The sequence below is a fragment of the Euwallacea fornicatus genome, chromosome 15 (genome assembly GCF_040115645.1).
Source record: "Euwallacea fornicatus isolate EFF26 chromosome 15, ASM4011564v1, whole genome shotgun sequence".
NCBI lineage: Eukaryota > Metazoa > Arthropoda > Insecta > Coleoptera > Curculionidae > Euwallacea > Euwallacea fornicatus.
The window spans coordinates 624,049-639,784 of NC_089555.1; the positions used below are offsets into that span (position 1 = coordinate 624,049).

Sequence of the window (15,736 nt, forward strand, 5' to 3'; positions counted from 1 at the left end):
CGCTTGCGTGTTTCAATGCCTGCGCCCATAATTTACGAAGAACTAAAATATCCCCGCTTTTCTTTCAGCCCAATCCGAAGCTTGGTGGAAAACTCGTATAGCTTGCGTATCGCCCACTGGATTTCCGACTTCAATGGGAACATCCTCATCCTCCTCGATGCCCACTTTGTCCTCCTTGTTAATATCATTCGTCGGTCCATCTTCGTTGCCTAAATTAATATCAGCTGAAGGGCAAAGAAAGTCGAGACTCGCTATTCCCAATACATCAAGAACCTCCAATGACACACCGACAAGAACGTCAGCATTGGGTGGCCCCAATTACGCTTGCGGAACCATCACCTTCATCTTGATCATTGGGACAAAAGAGGTTGTTAACATTTTTGAATCGTTCGATAATTAACTGCATTCCAGGCCATACGCAAATTTAAAACAGGTTCTCGTAATGTTACCTGTGTCAAAGCCTCAGATATGTGTTCGGGATCCTTTGGTAAGACAGACGAAAGTAGAAACTTTCATTTGTATAGCTGGGTTAGTTTCATTACGTCCTGGTCCATGGGTTGAATCAATGGAGTCACGTTGGGCGGCATGCACGTGACGAAATTGACCCATCTCCGCTCCTGGGCTGTTGCTCTAGAGGATGACTTTTTGGTGCATCGTCTAATGGCAACAACGCCTTTATTGCAAGCTTTTTTTGGAAAGTTTTTACCTACAAATCAAATAGTTTTCAAATTATTAATCTGTAGAAGATTTGTGATTGCTCATTCGTTGTGATACTCCAGGGCGCTCGTGGAGCCACCTACTGCCAGTCATCCAAGCCGTTTTTAAACGGTCATTATAAGTCAGGCATTGCGCTGTACACGCAGGGGAGTCCTGGAATATGAATTTATTATATCAGCTGATGGGTCAGGGTAATGAACGTCTGCGGCCAGCGGGAGGGCCCGACTTAAACCCATTGGACCGTTTGCGGGACTCCGTGGAGGCACGTCTGACGCAAAATCCACGTCGTCCTCACGTTCCTCTCAGATTTTCTAGGTTGCGGGACAACCGAAAAAAATCGTTGAATGGGTCTCGTCGTGAAATTCTCCGAAACCACTTTTCGCACGTGCACCCTCGAGAAAACCGTCTTATCTAGGTAGAAAAGGGGCGAAGCGGGTGTTTTGATATTCAGTTCACAAGGAAAAGATGAGAAAATATGCTCTATACTTTTAAAAGATTTCGCATTTACTCATGATTGCACTCGAACGGATGGCCCACAAGATCTGGAGGGTGCTGCATTGTCCGTCCATCTGCTTCGCCTTCTCGATTTCGTGCTTTTCGGTTATTTCCGCATCGTGCACTTGAAAAGTCGCCCTGAGAGCAAGATGATGCTGCTCCCGGTTACCAAACCCATCCATCGATCTTCTCGTTAATGCGAACTAAATAAGGGGTAGATGCAAATATCTCAATTACACTGGCTTAACGTTTTTCGGCAATCTGCGTAAGCCGCAACACGTGACTTCACGACCGATTTCCCTCGATTTATTGCCAATTCTGGCAAATGCAAAAATGGCCAGTACCGACGCTGGATTCCAGGGTCGCGTGCCGACGCCATTTTTGCGCGGCGCCGTTTCAACACATCAAAGTCCGAGGCACAATTACGGGACACGTGACACTTTGCCAGCCACGTGGACACAATGGCGTCAACCAGACGCGAAATGAAGGTTTTTTAGCACCCGACGTGGAAAAGACGTTAATAAAAATTGATAGTTTGCATGGGTCGCTAACGAGGAGATGGTATGCAAATACCACAAAATTGGGGACTTTTCAGGGGTGAAAGGTCCGGGAGAAGTGGGACTTTAATCCTTGAAATTCTCTGCTTCGATTGATTTTGTCTCAGTCAGCAATTCGGCGATTTGTGAAACTCCGGGTTAGCCCCATTTCAGGATCGCTCTTTGGAGTTTCAGCGTTTTGACTAGAAGGGAAAACCGCCGAAGAGTCCGACCTCCTGAAATCGCTAAGAAATCGATGATTTCATGCGGCGTTAAATGATAAATAAAATGGCGCCCGAGGAAAACGGGCAACGGGGGCGGAATCGGCCACGATTCGCAGCAAGAGCCCTTGCAGCGTGCGTAACAAGAGGCTCCCAAAAAATACGATGCGGAAATAAGTCGTTGTTCTCTTCGAAATTTCACCGTTTTGAGTAGCGCACTGAAAGTGACGAGGGGAGATCGAAGGCAAACGGTTTTGCTCTAAATGCCCGGAAGGCAGCACCGAACCACCGGACCGCCCCTGCGGCGGCCGCACATCTCTACTCGAATCTTCCCGAAAGTACCCAAACTGGCACAAAAACTCCTCTTTTCTGCATCCCTAGAACAAATTGCACATCTCTCAAAAACCCTCCTATCTCATTCTATTCAGCATTTCCATCGTTAATATAGTGGAGTATCCCATTTAAGGATTACCAGCGGATAATGCAGCAGTCAAGTAGTCGCAGGTTAATTGAAGTTCATGCCCTATTCAGGAGCGTCTAAAGCCAGCAGGTACGCTCGTCATCCTCATTGCTGCACAAAGATAAAGCGGGGCAGGCAATCAGGCGAATTAGCGTGCAGCAGGATTACCGAAGAGAGCAGCGTGAATGCAGCCAAGATTCGCCACAATTCACAACTAGCGATCCGTATACGATTCATCCTGTGTATATTTTCTGTGTTTCCTAATTGGCTACGAAAGGACACTAAAAAGAGCTGCACCGATATTGAGTGATATGACTGAAATTCACGGAACGGGGTGAGGCCGGAGCAAGGGGAAAGTTGCAAATATACACAATTACTAATCGAATCTCTCTACAATATGCACGCACCACTGGCTGGACAAATTGTTTTATAAACTGATTATGGACGTATTATTGTGGCTATCTGCGTTAGAGCTCTTAATCAGGTTTAAGAGCACTTCAAAGATTTATCAAAATATGATTTGCCGAATTCATATTGGTGCTTTATTGCGTGGGGTTGCGTCAGATGGCAAAGTGTCCGTCGAGATGATTTAGACTCGTACACGCGGAGTGCTCGTCATACCTCGTCATTACTTCAGGCGATGAATCAATGCGCGATTCCAAGCAAAAAAACTCACGTAGGCATATGGCTGGAAATGCTCCGCTTCGTAGTCGCAAGGTAAAAGAACCTTTAAGGCCCTCGCGCCCCACAAACGCTTCGCTGCGTCCCGTGTTTTCTGTTTTGGGACATGTCGCGAGTGCTTTAAATTTCTTAAATACAATTTTGCTCGAAATTAAGCGCAGATCGCCAGTTCGGTTTTGCACTGTTTCCTCGGCCGTACCGCCCGCCAGATTTAGCCCTATCAGATTATCTTCTATTTTCAAATTTGAAAAAATGGCTCGGTGAAAAGGGGTTTGGCACCAATAAACAGGTGCAGTCTGAGGTTGATGCCTGTTTTAAAACACTCGATGCTACAAGATGTGAAGCATCACTGGGAGTGCGTCAATCTGAAAGGACACCGCGTTGGGAAATAATGTAATATTTTCCATTTTTTTTCTTTAAGTATTGAGTCGTATACTTCAGAGACTATCTTCGCAGGTACTACCACGAAACATCCTGTATAATTTAATGGGAAACCGCCATTCGTGTTATGTTTTTTTGTTGAGGCACCTGTACTAAAAAGGCGCATTGAGATGAGCTCAAGCTGCCGAACGAATTTTACCGGGGCGCTTTCAGGTTGTTCTGGGCAAATGAGACAGCCATTCATGTCAATACAAGATGGACGAAAAAATTCAGTGAAGCCAATTCAACGCCTTCAAATTGGAGCTAAATTCAGGACTCATTTGATTCATTAAAGTATAATTTGCCCAATGTATGTTCCTGTTTTATTATATATGATCGTAAAAGGTCCTTAGGGACGATTTGGGCTTATACGCGGGGCGCGTATAATAGTATGCAATTATTTAAGATGGTGAATCCATGTGTGGTTTCAAGCGGAAAGGGTGGGGAGCCACGGAGGCTTCGGTACCAAGGTACTGAATGGGGAAATTTCGAGGGGTGGTCTGCTTTAGCCCTGATGGCATTCACAATTAATTGCGATCGAAAGCTCAATACTCACAGTATCGAAGCAAGAACAAACCGTTTCGAATTCAGTTCGTTTTTGAAAAAAGGCAGAGCGGGGTAATGGGAACGGGTTCGGGACGGGGTCGAAAGGAATTTCACGCCCAGCCAACGTCGCCTCACAAATGCAAATACGTAAATCATGATAGGTGATCTGCATCCCGAATTTGAGGAAATTGCGTCAAGATTTCCTTGAAAACTTGAAAGTTTCGCACACCCCGTGGATGGATAACAAACCCCGGACCGATCGACCCAGAAGAATGGTCGGTCGCGAATGTTTGATTTTTAACTTATACGGGGAGTTCTCTAGGAACCTCAGACGACTCTTCTCCTGCAAAAGCCTTACACAGAGTGTGCACGAAAAATTGGCACGGACGAGTCTGGGATGCTAGGGGGTAAAAACTGAAGCAGTTCACCTGCTTCGCAGCGGAGCTGTCACCCATTTTCCGGGAACTCCGTTGGGGAAGCGTCGCCGAGAGCTTGAGGGCTCAACACGGGAAGACTCATACTCGCCGTCATTCAAATTCTGAACAGCTAAAATGATTTCCGGACTCATCATCGGCACGTGCGGGCATTTTTCCTCCGCTTCCTGTTTCATTTTCACTGACGCTGTTCAATATTTCTTTGGACTATCACACAGTGACCGCCCAAAAAAATCCAGTTGTTGAATGGACAAAACGGCGTTTCAACCACCCCCGTTCTGTCGATGCGAGGGGCCCGTTCTGGAGGGTCTGTCACGAGAAACTGCAGTTCCGGATTATGCTTTAATTGATTCGGGCATGCAGTCTGAGGTCGCTCGCGCGTGAATCTCTATCATTGTGCCCCAATCATTATCTCTTGCCATTCACTCTCGTAGTTAATTGCATGTCTCTCCTCATTGGTAAATTACTCTGTGAAGGTTTCTTTTTGGAAGCAATAAATTCGCAATGAAATCTGGCAGTTCCAGTCAGGGTGGATGTTTAGTTTCGCGTCATTAGCTCGCCAATGCGGTCTCTAAACAGTTTCCTTTCGGCGGATCCAACAGATATTATGGGGTACGAACTTCTGCGTTCTATGACTTTTTGTGTCCGTAATGTTCGTGCCATTGACGTAATAGCTTGTCTTGTTGCGGTAAATTATTACCCTCAGTCTCTGCCACGCTTCCGGGAGAGGTTTCCTCGATGTATAAAACTGTTCCAAGAGCAGTCAAATACTATAAATATTCATTTAAATCCGAAATTTACCTTCATCTGGTATACCAAAAATTATTATTTCAGTCGCAAAGTTCCGCGAGTTTAATGTTTGCAAAACCCGAGAGGGCCTCGCGTTCAAGTTTGCTTTGTAAAGAAGAAGCTCGGGTATTTAAAATTTCGGTTGGTCCCCTTTAAAATAATTACATTTGCAGAGGGTAAACGTGACCTCAGACCTCTGCTTCAAAGGTGAAGTTGTTATTGAATTAATTCCACCGGCGCTAACAAATAAAAACTCCATAGACGAGGGCTATTAAAAAGAGCTTTTAAGAGAATATAAATTATAATTCGGAATGAACCCCAGTCACCCCCCTGTCGGCTCTGGCATTATAAAATCATAACTGACATCATAAGTAGTTGGGGCAAACAAAAGAGCGACAAAAGCCTTTAACGCCCCAAGTTTTAAAGATAGTATCCATGACAGTTAATTCTCTTTCTGACTCCGGAGCCAACCCTCATGCAGGAAGTTTCGCTGCGCTGGACCATTATCTTTTTATCCAATTTATCATAACTGACATCTCGAGGGTGTTAATATGAGGGACCAACTCATACTTCTATGCGTTAGGAAACGCTTTCGAGTGCGCTTTTTAACCCTTAAAGGGCACCTAATTGTTCATAGTGCGTTTAAGCGCCTGAACTTGCCCAACGTGACTTCATCTGAGTCCGCACGCACGGCGATTGAACAGTCATCACGAGGCCTTTCCGGGAGCAGTCCTGACGTGAAAATGACCAAAAATCTCCGCAAATGGATCCTTCCCCTTGCAGCTCTTAGAGCTTATAGAGGGTTTAGGACGAGTCCGGGATCAGTGCCGGGGGTAGTACTCTTATAGGCGCAAAATCTGCAGTTTAACAGGTGCTCTGGGGTGTAATGCGTTCAGAAAAGGGGGCCCCGGCTCAAAAACACCGATCCCAGGGGCACGGCCGGCTTGAAACGCGAGAAAGTAAATTTTCTCGATTCCACTTCTTGCATGTTTATGCGTGTGCGTGTGTAGAGAAGGGGGGCTGCGTCCACCGAGCGACCCCCTCCGGCTTCTGTGTGTTTAATTGTGACCTTATAAAAAAATCAATGTTGGGTACGTATGTGAGGCCAACGAAGGTCAATTTTGAAATTAGCAACGGCCCTACAGGGTGTCTCAAAAAACGTCATGGTATCATTTTTTTTAAATACGATCGCCTGTCCTTTTTTCAGGCGACAGGATCTTCCGCGTCCGTCCTAGATCGTTTTTATCCTGGGATGTAGTGACTAGATCCTTTTAAAACAAATTTAGACATTTGCAATGCCTCATAGGGCAATTAATGTTGCAGTCAGGTCAAGGTAGATTTCCATAATCGTAGGATGGACTTTGGTGTAGGATCACCCTGGCGGGCGCGAACACTCGTTTAACCTACGTACGTAATGTTCACAACAACTGTAATTTTCACTTTTGCAACTTCAGTTTGTTCGGATAAATGCGACGTTATTTCACATCAAAATAACGAAATTTTCATTTTTGTTCGTTTCACCTCGTAAACACCCGCCATCCCGTTCGATAAAACCAAGAAAAAAGCGATAACGAAAGTTGCTATCGCAAGCATTCTGTGAGCATTTTTGGCTAAATGAGCATTCGTGCCTGTTAAGGTGATCTTGCGTGAGAACCCACCGTGAAATGATCGAAATCTAATTTAGTAGAACCGCAGTATCAAATTTCTTACGAGATGCTACAGAGGTCTAAAATTTCTCTTAAAACGTTATAGCTTGAAGTCGCTGCAACCCAGGGCAAAAAAATCTCGGAACTACCCCAGTATCTAGAAAGGGTTCCATTATTAGGGAAAAACTGCAGATGGTCCCATTTAAAAAAATGACTTTTCGTAACGCTCCGCCCCTTTGAGACACCCGGTAATGCCGTCACGAATTTCGAAATTTAATTTCGTCAGCCTCATTTACACCCCGATAATTGTTTTTTTCCTGAAATTACAAGTAAACTTGTAGGAGTCCGAGGGGCTGTTAAAAAGGCCACGCTCAAGTGCACGAAATTGCGAATATCAAAAAGTTAGGACACCACGCTCCTTGGAACCAAATACATGTCTGCACGACAACGAGTTCAGGCTTGTCTCCCCTGGACACGCCCTTTCCTTGCCCTGCTGAGTACCGCCACCAAATGCGGCGTCATGTTATATCGCGTTCATCGTTAAAAGTAGTACTCCCAAATTTGAACTGAATATGTAAACTTTAGAAACTTTAAACAAAAGTTTAAGAGCCATTTCCAGTGGTTCTCAAACTTTCCATCACAGCTCCTCTGCAAAGAACCTGCTGGCTCACGCCTTGTTTTTCAACAACAGACTTGATGATGCAAGTAATAATTGAAAGCGCGCCCACGTCCATAAAAACGGTTTTTCTCGTTTTCGTTTACGACAGGAACCAATAATGCATACTTTTTGAACTACCCTGTATGCTATCGCTTTCTGGCGACCCCGCAGAGCTCTTGAGATCACCGCTACGTCAAGGTGGTACCGGGCCTATTCTAATATACGTACAAGGAGCAGATTTTGAATCACGTGGTGCACGGTACTCTCCATGCGTGCAACCACTTGGAATTGAAATCTGGAAGGGAAATTTTTCATGGCTGTAAGGTGTGTTGCGTCTCGAAAACTGTTTTGTTCATCGCCACGATCACTCGCGACACCTGTCTGATGTTATCCCGAGTCAAAATGTGCTTGCGTGAACTGGAAGGAAATGACCGTACCCGGACATTCGCGTACGCACGCAATTGGAGATATACAGGTCGGCCCAAAAACACCGAATACCGAAGTTATTTTGAGTCTTCTGAATGGCGACGCCGCAAACGGAATTTTTATCCAGAAGCAGAAGTAGCGGAACAAGAACTCACAGCACGGGGGGCCGTTCCGTTACCAATTTGATCACCACAACCACTGTCTGGTCGAAACGTGTTTAATTCTTCAATATTTCCCGAGCTGGGGGGATAGATTGTACCATAATGAGGTCTGACGTAAGTAGCTACTTCGTTGTAATCCTTTAATTTACAGCAGTGTTTAAATCCAATAAAGGAAAGCCTGAAAAGTGGTAATATTAGCGATAAATTTCCATCGATTGACTGGACCCGAACAAGCTGTTCGTTGATGTGGCATTCTGAGATTGACCGGTATTAGGCGAGGAACGGACGATCGGACTGTTCTTCATTCACACACCGTTGAGCAAATCCTCCAAACGTCACATGTCTATGGCTCCAACCGGACGACACGTAATACTTTTCCTTCCACTCGGATTTGAATGAAATATTACCCCTTTTTGGGAAATTACGATCATCCCGGTCCTCGTCCATCTAATAGACGTACAGGATGACGTACAAAACACCTCAAAGAAACTAATGAACAGATGGAGATCGTAATGGTCATGGTTAAATGAACATCAAAGCGACTGCGGTGCATGTAGCACTGATTCGTTATAAGAGAAGGCATTATGCGGGTGTGGTACCAAGCTAACATCAAAAGTAAGCGGCATGCTACAACTTACAACATTTACAACACATGGGCTTTTTGTACGTGTTAAATGTGCTTATTAGACCGCAAATTTAAATCCTCAAGGCAACAAATCGAGGCTTAACAGCGTCGGTTTCTCCTTGAGGTATAGATATTGAGCTGTAAACAATTGAGCTTAGGGGCTCTGTCATTACTCAATAAAGCGTTGACGCTGCGGGTGACGAAACTCATGCACATTTCGTACCTCTTCTCTCATTCAATTCTTTACACTACCTGGCCCACTTTTGTTCCCTATCACATGATCTGCGGTCATCACTCATGCGTGCACTGATCGAGATTAGTTTTTTGAGACCCTCAGGTATTTTTTTTTCATAAAAAAAGAAAAAAAAAACCGTTGCAGCTTTTGTGGTCTGAAATAAAACTTTTCATCGTCATACAGTAACAGAGGCTAATCCACGTAAGTGGCTTTTATTGATTTGTCCAGCGCCGATAGTGTCAAATGAAGACGTCAAAAGAATCGGCGAGTCAAAGACACGTGTCCGGCACGTGCCCGGAATATTAACATTGACGCCGATAGGGGAGATTTCGATTTGACGACTAAGACCCGTCAAATTACGTCGCAGAGCGATTTGATACGAATTAAATCGTTACACGACGCTAAAAATATTTGTTAAATAAGGTCACGTGGCATATTTTTGTTTTAGACCAGTTGGTGTGGACCGTGGGAACAGTAACAATTATTAACATGCGAATGACTTATCCAGCTGGGCGGTCGGCGCTTACCAAACCCTTTACTTCGTTTGCAATTAGCATGAAAATCGCCCGTAAAAAAACAACGTTGATGATGGTTGTGGAAAGTTGAAACGTCGAAGTTCACGCATGTCGCCGCCAAGTTGTAGAGGAGGAAAAGTTGGAACGGTGACGCGCGAGTCATTTTGAATGTACAATTAACAACCTGAGGAAGAAATAAAAACGTTTTTTTTCCAAAAATTTAGTTTTGTTCGTGACTCCGAGTTCAAAATTTCAATCGGCATTTGTTGAACGGAAAAGTTCGCTCAGGACCTCGCACCGTTTACGGTGGCCGAGATCCCCATCGTTCAAGTCCAGTAACTGACCGCCGAGACCCGCAAACGTCCCTTTGGAGTTTGATACAAATTTTCAAAAAGTCGCAGCAAAATTTCGTCGAAAACTAAAAGAAGTCTCAAAAGTTCTTCAGCCGACCTGCAAAAAATCCTCGGAGGTGGTTCCCAAATAACCCTTCTTGAACCCGAAAATTGGCGCTAACTATTAAAGCTCTCACATTTGGACTCATATGCAACAGGTCTCACAGATTTTGAGAAAATTCCTCACATTTTTTGGGTTTAAGAAATCGCCCAAACTATTCTTCCGGCATCCGCAATGATGTTCTCAGAAACCTCAGTGAGATTTAAACGAAAAGTCCTTTAGCACGCGCACGAAAAAGTCTCAAAAACTCCGAAAATGTCCTAATTGCAATGACTAAGAAGTTTTTTAAATTTCTTAAAGATGAAATCTCTAAAATCTCTCGGAAGTACGTATTCTTCATGAATTAGTCTCAAGTTCCGCCACAGAAACACCTCGAAAAATCCTCCAGAAAACTACGAGAGATTGAATAAATTTCAAATTTTTAGGAAATTTCATAACGGAATATGAGAATTTGCTGGAAATACATAGAGAAAAATCCCCTGGTTATCGTCTTGTTGGGGGATTGGGTCAGGCCCTCCGAAAAATTTCTCATCTTCTTTGAGGCCTTTGGGCCCAATCTGTTAGATTCCGTTGGATGTCTTGAGCTATTTTCAAATCTTCTTAAAAAGTTTGACCTTTTGCTGGAGTTTTAAGGTTCCCAAAAGTTCCTTGACGCACACAGGGCCGGCATTGCCACCGTAATTGCTAATTTAACTAAGCTCCATGGCCATACTATCTACTTATAGTTCGTAGGATTTTTAATTCCATAAATCGTTTGAAATTTTTCTCAGTTTTATATGAACTGAAATTTTGCATGACCAGTAGAAAAAAGTTTGGCAGCAATTTCAAACGAATTACTCACGCTCCACTGCTATTGGCTGGGGTTGTTTTGGGGGAATAAAGGGTGGGTAAGGGCCCGTTTTGCGCTCGACGTGTGTCAAGAACAGGCAAGACGCCACTTCCAATACGATGTTTTGCGGTAATTGGATTAAAATTTTAATTAATCCAAAAATCGCACCACACTTATTAAGCTCGACAATGGTTCGGCTTGATTGGAGCTTTTTCCCGTTTGTTGATTTCCAGTTCAAATAAAATTTCAATTAGTTTCTACAAGCTTTACTCCCATTCACATTACCATCTTAACATTTTGCTGCTCAGGGTTGCTGTCTGGTACCAAACTTATTGAAGGAAGGGACCCAGAATACTTTACCGGCATCTGCTGCTCCAGGCTCCTTGACGACTGAGACCAGAAAGTCTGGGAACTCCGCTAGGGGGGTCAACCCCTCAATGGTGGAACTGGAGGAGTTGTTAAAAACCTTAGAGAGCACAGAGCTCGGTTGTTGTGCCAGCAACATTTGAGGTAGAATCTTTGACAAGTTGGAGAAGGTGAGGGCAGGTGTGACGGTCTTATCGGCGACACTGACAGTCTGCTGAAGGGTCGAAGTGATGTCGTCAGCTGGCGGGTCTGGAGCTGTTAAATCTGCAGGAGCTCCGATTGCGGTCTATATATTAAAAAAAAAAAAAAAAAAAAAGCCCAGTTGGTGGGAATGGACTGTTTCGCTGTTCACTTACTGCGGTAAAGTAGCAAAGCAGTAGAACTGCACCTCTCATGATTATTCTTAGTTTTGTGTTTAAGAACGTGACACTCACTAATGATCTGAGAAAACGAGCGTTATATACTCTTGTAAAATATAACGAAATCGGCAATTTGCCATGTTTCCACTCACTGTACGGTTTTACGGTGATTTAAATCGCTTCTTTATTCGCTCAATTTCCCAGAGATTTCCTAATCTCGACGTGCGAATGTTTAAAAGTTTCACTTCTGATAACCGTATTACGCATTAATTATATCATTTCTCTCTGACTTTCTTCGCATCATTATTATTTTCCTTTGTCGGATATCGAGAAATGCCCCGCCCTCGCTATTTCCCTTCCATTGATGCGTGCTTAACGAACGCAAACCGCCCTCCGATCCCGCCCTGCTTTCATATCTTTATACAAAAAGAAACATTCTCCTTTGTGGAGGTGCACTCCTTAATATGAATATCTCAGGGGGCGAGTCGAGATTAGGGATATATCCATTCTATAGGTAAAGCATGAGAAGATAAAGCTTTGTGTTGAGTTGCGATACAATGCAAAAAAGGAAAAAACCTGCTCGATTTTTCCGATTTAATGGGAGTTTCCGTGACTCTTTGGACATTAAAACTCATATATACAGAAGAGTGGTAATAGAGAACAAGGACGGATTAGTTCCTCCAGAGATAAAGATTAGAGTCTACAGTGTTTCTAGAATGATACATGAGGGCCGTACGTTGTTTGAACTCTTTCAGGAACTAAAATCACTTATCGTTTCGGAGTTTCAAAGCCTCAAAACAACTTTGGGTCGGAAAAATTACCTCAAACTTTCTCTTCAATTTCGCTTTCTTTTACCACCAATCAATCGATTTTTTTCTAACAGAACACCCCGCATATTTCCCAATATTCAGAGACTGTTATACGAGGTTTATCTGGAAAGTTCGTATAAATAATATAAATCGTCGTTTAACAGTCAGAATGATCGCTGAAAATCTTTTTTTTTTTTGAGTAAAACAGTCGTTCATCAAATGTTAACGGAAAAATTAGAAATGAAGAAGTCGTGTGTCAAAATCGTTCCAAAGCTCTTGTCTCCAGAACAAAAAGCGCGTGGGGGTGGCATGCTGTGAAGCCTGGGCGGAATCTGAAGAGGGTGGTGACTTTCTCGATAAGGTAATTACCGGAGATGACTCTTGGTTTTACGATTTTGATTTGGAACTCAAATCCCAAGGCAAGGAATGGAAACAAGCTGGGAAGCCAAGGACGAAAAAGTCGAGGAAATCGAGGTCGAATGTCAAAACAATATTGATGGTTTTTTTCGATTATCAAGGACTCATCCACTGAGAATTCATCCCTCCACGCCAGACTATCAATGGAAACTTCTACATTGATATCCCGAGACGCCTCAAAGCTCGCGTGGCTCGACTAAATTTGGCCCAAGGGAGGCGGCGGATTCTCCATCACGACAATGCCCCTGCTCACATTTCCCTAATTGTGCGTGAGTTTTTGACCTCAAATTCCATTAACATGACGGAACACCTCCCTTATTCATCGGATTTGGCACCGTGTGACTTTTTTCTATTTCCTAAATGCAAGGTGGTGTTTCGGGGACGGCACTTGGGTGATACGGAGGCCATCGAAGCTGATACAAGAGAGCTGAAAAACCGCAAAACAGAGGACTTCCAAGACGCTTTCCAGCAGTAGAAACGAAAATGGCGCAAGCGTATTTTGAAGGAGACAAAATTGAATTATCTCATTGAACGTAAAATACATTTTTTGTTTCACTTTTATACGGACTTTCCGGACAAACCTCGTATCTCTAATACCAACTTGATCCGAAGAGATGGTTACTAATCACGTGTGTTTAATCAGTTATCGAGGCTCAAAGAAGACCATTCTACAGATTTTTTTTACTTCTTCACTAGTTTTCTAGTCTTCCACAATCCAAAAAGCGAGGATGTAAACAGATTACTCCGTATATTTTTTAATATTCAAATCCATCAATTATAAAGCATATGGTTCTCCCTATACCTATCTCTAACCGTTTCGGATATTCGGAGTCTTAAAGATATCCTCTATGTAGGGAAAATTGCCACAAACTTTGGCTTCCATTTTCCCTTCTTTTATGGTTCAAAAGTTGACTTTTTCGAATGGAACGCCCTGAATATTTTTGGATATTCATAAATCTTAATTCAAAGGAATGATTTCTGTTATGCCAGCGCGCATGCTATAGTGGGGGGTTGCATATAACATACAGAGTGTCGTTGAGTTTCTGAAAGATCTAACATTGGTAACAATAAATGTAATGTGGCTTATACAGGATGGTGCAACAACGCATTTCAGTGTGGTTGGTCGCGAATTTTTAACAATAACATGCGGAAATCGCTGGATTGGTCGAGACGGGCCTCACTTGTAGCCTGCTCGATCCCCGGATTTAACCTCCCTGGATTATTTTTTATGGGGGCATCCGAAGTTATTAGTTTGCAATACTTCAGTGGAAAACGTGGAAGATTTGCAAAATAGAATCATTCCTGGGTGTGACTCGATAAGAAACGACCTAGTTGCTTTCGAAAGAGTTCGGGAGTCAATGAGAAGATTGGATCTTTGCATCCTAGATGAAGGTAATGATTTTCGACAGTTTTAAGAAACTTTACATGTAATATTTAGTAATAAAATTTTGATATTGTCGAAAATTTTTCTCGCCCTGTATCTTCGGTGAAAAGAGGCTTTTCAAAACTCATCAAAGTCCAAAATATTCTTAGAATTGTCCAGAGGATAACTCCTTGAATTTTTACCGTATGTTTAACGGACACCCTCTATATGCCAACATGATTGAATTATTAAAGTAAAAATACTTCCTCGAGAGTTATTTCACCGCCATAAGATGCAGTAAACCGATTTTGGAGTGATTGCCCCGAAATCGATCTACTCTCCCTCTTGAAACTACGCAATTTAAAACAAATTTAAAACAGAGAAATGCACCCCTCAGGGGGTGAATTCAACCACTATCGGTCTCCACACATAGGAAACGTAGGCACAAGACATATTATTCGACATAGGAAATAAGCCCCGTTTCTGGATTAGGCTGATTGAAAAGTTAACCCCCAGGGCAGGTGAGATAACACGGGGTGGATCCCTCGCCGGATAGGGGGAAATAGATAGGGACGAGCAAAGTATTTGTTTATTGACGGTTAAATTTAAAACGCATTGCCAATGCGGCTTTTTATGAACCACAGATGCCATTGTGTGGCGTTGTTGGTAAAATGGCCGCCATTTTGTGGGTTTCGGGGGGTGAGAAGGGCAGGTGGTGGGATGCGACTTTATAAGAAGCTTCTTAGTTAAACGATAAAAAGGAAATAGTCAGAATGTTTAAACGTTTATCGAAGGTAAATGGCAACGTTGCCCTTAGGTATTGCTTTTAAACGTGTCTGGTTTATGATGAGTAGGGATGCCCGATTGGGCTCAAAATCTTTGACTTAAGGAGTTTTTAAAATGCACTAAACCGACTCAAAATTTTGGGTGCTTTGTGTCATAACTGTCGATTTCGAGTTACGATCAAATTGTTTTTTTTTTCAGCGCGATTTGCTCTTTGTGTTCAAGTGACGTCAATCAAACTGAAAAAAAAAATTCAGTAATTCTAATTTCCCAGAACTCGCCCTTTCAAACGAATAGCAATGTCCTCAAAGGAACAATATTGCCACTACTGCCGATTAGTAACTTACGGCAGATTGTCAACAACCCTCGACCATAAACATTTAATTCCGAAAGGGCTTTAGAAGAAAGCAAACTCACTTTACGATCTACATACCTAGTAACATTGATAATAGAAATCTGCGCGGACTGCGTTTGATGAATGAAATATCCAGGGGCGTATCGCATGAAATTGCCTACGGGAGATGTCTCTCGCTACAAATCACAAAATGTTAATTCTGGAATTTCCTCATAATCCAGTTTGGAAAAGCAGTTCAGAGGCGCCCCTGTGAGCCGGCACAAGAGCGAATTCGTCCCCCAATTGCAATTAGGCCTTCATGACTTGCGATTGCTATTAACTCAATTTGGTCGCGCGTTATTTGCTTGTATTAAGTGCTTGACTGGCGACCCTTGTAGGTCCTTCTGTCTGCATCAGCCACATCTCGTCGTAGTCTGCACAGAGCATCGGAAAATTAA

At 43.2% G+C, this 15,736-nt stretch overlaps 1 protein-coding gene across 1 annotated transcript; it reads right to left on the reverse strand.

The window, feature by feature from the left end:
- Nucleotides 1–11,097: 11,097 nt before the first annotated feature.
- LOC136343509 (uncharacterized) lies at nt 11,098–11,705 on the reverse strand. The gene is made up of 2 exons (XM_066290272.1): nt 11,570–11,705; nt 11,098–11,499 (listed from the first exon to the last, which is right to left on the reverse strand). Exons 1-2 carry the CDS (start codon nt 11,606–11,608, stop codon nt 11,152–11,154), a joined length of 387 nt encoding a protein of 128 aa, XP_066146369.1. The 5' UTR covers nt 11,609–11,705; the 3' UTR covers nt 11,098–11,151.
- Nucleotides 11,706–15,736: the final 4,031 nt, after the last annotated feature.